Source organism: Electrona antarctica, assembly GCF_951216825.1.
Source record: "Electrona antarctica genome assembly, chromosome: 5".
Classification (NCBI taxonomy): domain Eukaryota; kingdom Metazoa; phylum Chordata; class Actinopteri; order Myctophiformes; family Myctophidae; genus Electrona; species Electrona antarctica.
The window spans coordinates 14,143,887-14,148,886 of record NC_136810.1 but is presented as its reverse complement, the minus strand read 5'-3'; the positions used below and the strand labels follow the sequence as shown (position 1 = coordinate 14,148,886).

General features: G+C 43.4%; 1 protein-coding gene across 1 annotated transcript in view; it reads left to right on the top strand.

The window, feature by feature from the left end:
- kcnq1.2 (potassium voltage-gated channel, KQT-like subfamily, member 1.2) overlaps positions 1-5,000 on the top strand; it is a gene marked incomplete at its 5' end in the record, with an annotated part of 360,645 nt that overhangs the window by 220,923 nt on the left and 134,722 nt on the right. The window contains one exon of the mRNA XM_079501199.1: positions 1,590-1,630. Within this exon, the coding sequence (XP_079357325.1) occupies positions 1,590-1,630 (41 nt within the window). The remainder of the gene's footprint in view (positions 1-1,589; positions 1,631-5,000) is intronic.

Sequence of the window (5,000 nt, the reverse complement as noted above, 5' to 3'; positions counted from 1 at the left end):
TTAGACATCGGTCTGTTATAGAGCAGAGTGGTCTGTTATCAAGAAATAACACACCGCTGAATTCAGCGATTGACCAATCAGAATCAAGGATTCAAACGAAGCCGTTTAATCTCACTGTTGTCGGGGCAGAAACCTCTCATCCCATTTAGGCCTGACGTCGAAATATTTTTTTTTCATGATTTTTCAAAAATAGCAGACCTACAAGCTCATAGCGCGCCACTCGGTGGCGCGCTATGAGCTTGTAGGTCTGCTATTTTTCAATAGCTAAAGAATAACATAATGCTTAGTTAAAACACCAAAAGGGGTTCCCGTCCAGAATGGGTTAACTTCATATTTAAACCTTTTGGGTAAATTGGTGCCTTACTTGATCTTACTACAGCATCACACAAAAGTAGCAAAAGTAGCAAATCCAGTTTCTTGTTTTTGTAATTACAGATCATTTTTCATAATCAGTGTTGGGAGTGACTTGGTGTATTTATTTACAAGTTGTTTAATACAAACAAACATTCTGAATCATAACGTTTATTTTTTCTTCCAAAGCAATATGCTGTAACTCAATCTCCCATTATCTTAAATTCACAAATCAAAATGGCAGATGACCTCAAAGTACAATTCAGGGCCAACTTAGAAATATGGGCCACAACTCAACACCACTCAATGGGTGCACCACATGTAATTATAATTTCTTCCGGCTTGGATAATTGGAACTAACGTACCGTAGTACATCATTTGATTTACATTAATTCATATTATGTTATTAATAAAGTTTTAGTGTTTTATTTGGGGGAATAAAACATCACAAAACACCATTAAATGATGAACAAAAAGTGTAGACAGTATACCCATTTTACAAATGGCCTGTAGACAACACATGTAGACAGTATATAACACTATAGAAATAGACACATGTAGACAGTATATAACACTATAGAAATAGACACATGTAGACAGTATATAACACTATAGAAATAGCCTGCACTCTCTAGGTCACTGGTTCCCAAACCTTTTCATGTCAAGGACCCCCAAATTGACACTAATTAGCCTGCGGACCCCCATTTGAAAAGATATGCCAGGGACCCCCATAAGAGAATTTTTGTGCGGCTCTAGCAATGATTCTCAACCCCGTTAAATTTCAAGGACCCCCAGTTTGACATGCATATTAGTCTATACAGACCACCATTTAATGGCATTTCTATCTCTGAGACCCCAATTTATATTGTAAAATCAATGTTAATTTTACTCTGAGTGTGTACAAAATGGACCCTAATGGGTCAATTTGGTTCCGTTTGTACACTCTCAGAGTTACAGACCCATAAGGGTCCATTTGGGTCCAAACTATCATTTAGCTGGGGACCCCCTGGAACTCCCTCAAGGACCCCTGGGGGTCCCCGGACCCCACTTTGGGAACCACTGCTCTAGGTCGTCCTCAGACGAGCCCTACATCGTGGCTTCCAGTCATCTCTTCTCCATACATCTGGCAGTCAGTTTGTTGGTGCTGTTTAGGACAAAACCTGTTTAGGACAAAACCATCATATTGTGATTGTTGTGAATGTGATGCCTGTGTTTATCCTTCTTGTGTCACTCTATAGGCTGGACCACACACTGGGCAAGCCAGGGATATTTCTGCCAGGTAAATACGCACATGCACGCACGCACGCACGCACACACACACGCAAGCACACACACCTGGCTGGATTAAATAGTATGACAAGAGCATCACACGAAAGTAGCAAAAGTAGCAAATCCAGTTTCTTGTTTTTGTAATTACAGATCATTTTTCATAATCACAGTGTCCAGTGTTGGGAGTGACTTGGTGTATTTATTTATAAGTTGTTGTCTCCACCAGGCCGAAGGCATGGGGAGAGAGTATGTTTTGCACTCCGTCCGTGTGTGTGTGTGTGTGTGTGTGTGTGTGTGTGTGTGTGTGTGTGTGTGTCCGTCCTTCCTTCCGTCCTTCCGTCCGTCCGTTATCAGCTAATCTCCGGCACCGTTGGCCCGATCCATGCCAAACTTTGCACACACACTCCCTGGATGCCAACAACGAACCTCTGCCCCAAATATTCTTCAATGGCCTGTTATAGCGCCACCATGAGGCCGATTTAGGCAAAACACATTTCTGTACATTACTCGTACACATTTTATCCATACATCACACAATTCGGTATACACTATCTTCATAGTCATGTGATCAACACGGATCTGCACAATTTCCCATCTTCCATCCTGATTGGCTAAGATTGGCTTCCAAAGCTCACATGATTGGTCCGTTTCGAACAAAATGTCGCAAATCACAAACACAGTGTGCAATTTCCGTGAAATTATACACGCACATTTCCACTAGGCCGAGGACGACATGCCACTCATTCTTTTCCAAATCAGCCTCATGGTGGCGCTATAACAGGCCAATTCCTGTTTTTAGCTATAACTGCATCGATCTGTATACAACTTATGTAGAGGCCATGGAAAAACATTGTCTCTGCATCCCTCCACATCTACCGGTTATAGCGCCACCATGAGGCCGATTTCTGCAAAACACATTGCTTATGTTCGTCGCACAGATTTCATCCAAATCTCACGCAAATCGGTACACATGATCTCTGTAGTCATGTGAACAAGACAGTCTGTTGGATTTCTCAGATTCTACACTGATTGGCTAACATTGTCTTCCAAAGTTTTCAGGAGTGGCCCGTTTTGTTCAAAATGCTGCACATGTCCTGCTCATCCACAATTATATCCTTAGAGATGCTATGAGTGATCTGGCTCTGCATTTCCTCAACAAAAGAACATTGTTGCAAAAAACAAACAAACAAACAAACATGTTTATATTACTCCTAAACATTTTGCCAAACATCTCACACAGTCCTATCCTCCTGGTGGAGACCTGTGCCTGGAAGGGCACTTTTTCTAGTTTAATTCTAAAGCAACAGTGGCGGACCGTGCCGAAATGAACTACGCCTTCAACACAACCCCCCCCCCCACCCCCCCCCCCCCCCCCCAACAAACTGTCATATGAAAAAAAATTGGTGGAACTGAACCACACTCATATCATATCAGGCTCTGTAATATCCCAGCTATGCTGCACGGGCGGGAACTAAACACACGCAGCGCACGCAGCGCACGCACGCACACACACACACACACACACACACACACACACACACACACACACACACACACACACACACACACACTCAAGTGGCTCCACAGCGCACAGCCACATGAGACTCGGCCACACACACACTGTGGGCACTGGGCACGGACAACCACAAGTCCTGAAGTCCACAACCATAGCCTATAAAACGATCAATCATCAATAAACTGCGTCGCATCGCGATCGCATGTATATAAATATTATATATAAAGATTCTTACCATGGCTGCCTGCATCATACCAATGGTCGACCCTGCAAGCTTTTCTTGAAGTCCTTCCTTCTCGAAAAATGCTTTGACTGTAAATCCACCACTAAATCTGTTTCTTCTCCTCCTTCAGCCGTTTTCCGCGTTTGTTTGTGAGTTAAATCTATTTAGCTCCTCAATCAACCCACATATGGGAACTCGCGCAGAAAGTTTGAAAGACCCAGTTCTCTTTTCTCATTTGACAATATTTCCCCCAGCAATGGGATCCAAGCAAGACGTTTACGTCACCAAAGGCCTGCTAGCTGGCGCTGGAACTTGAAAGAAACGCCCAGCAGGGCAAACTCGAAATCTGATTGGCTAAGGAACCTGTCAATCTCTATATTGCTCCCCATTCATTTCAACAGCAAGGGGATTCACTGGAGTTTCTGCAGGCCTCCCGGTAGAGAATTTTACCCGGAGACAACACAAGGGAATAATCTCATTGGTTAAAAAAAACCAAGGGCTGTTGTACCTGCACAGAATGGAAGCAGAGCATCCAGCCTGTCTGAGTGAGAAACAGTGCAGTGGCAGCGAAATAAATATAATATTATAATTATATATAATATTATAGATAATATAATACTTTTTAAAAAGAAAAACTTATTATAAAATAAAATACATTTCTGCATCAGGCAAGTGGGCCTGCAGAGAAGGCCTTGCTGGCCCTGACGGCACACCACTGTAAAGCAATATGCTGAAACTCAATCTCCCATTATCTTAAATTCACAAATCAAAATTGCAGATGACCTCAAAGTACAATTCAGGGCCAATTTAGAAATATTCAAAGTTTTCATGGGCCACCTGTCAGACAACTCAACACCACTCAATGGGTGCCTCTCAGGCTGTCTCTCAGGGCTCCAGGTGCCTGTTGGTAAACAAGCTGACCTGCCGGTCACTAACGTAGTTATCTGTCTGATTGGACTGGATTATTGCATTAGCAGACTCCCACACTGTCCACATGCTCACACTGGCCACGTTACATACTACATGCTATGCGCGCACACACGCACACATGCACACACACACACACACACACAGGCCCTTTAGGAGTCTCTCTCGGCCAGTAAGCCTTACTGAACCATTGAATTCTACAGTAAAATGCAGGAGTTGTGCAGTAGCATCAGACGCTCAAATCACAGGCGCCATTACTAGGACAAACAAGATACAGTGTGTGTGTGTGTGTGTGTGTGTGTGTGTGTGTGTGTGTGTGTGTGTGTGTGTGTGTGTGTGCGTGTGCGTGACTGTGTGTGACTGTGTGTAACTGTGCGTGTGTGTGTGTGTGTGTGTGTGTGTGTGTGTGTGTGTGTGTGTGTGTGTGCGTGTGCGTGACTGTGTGTGACTGTGTGTAACTGTGCGTGTGTGCGTGCATGTGAGACCATGCCTCTGCTCTTGATATCCCCCCTCTGGTCATTCATTGTTATGTCTAGTATATGGACACAGAAACCTCTTAACTCCATATTATATACTGTAGTAGTCCCCTGTGAATGACAGAAACCTCTTAACTCCATGTTATATACTGTAGTAGTCCCCTGTGAATGACAGAAACCTCTTAACTCCATATTATATACTGTAGTAGTCCCCTGTGAATGACAGAAACCTCTTAAC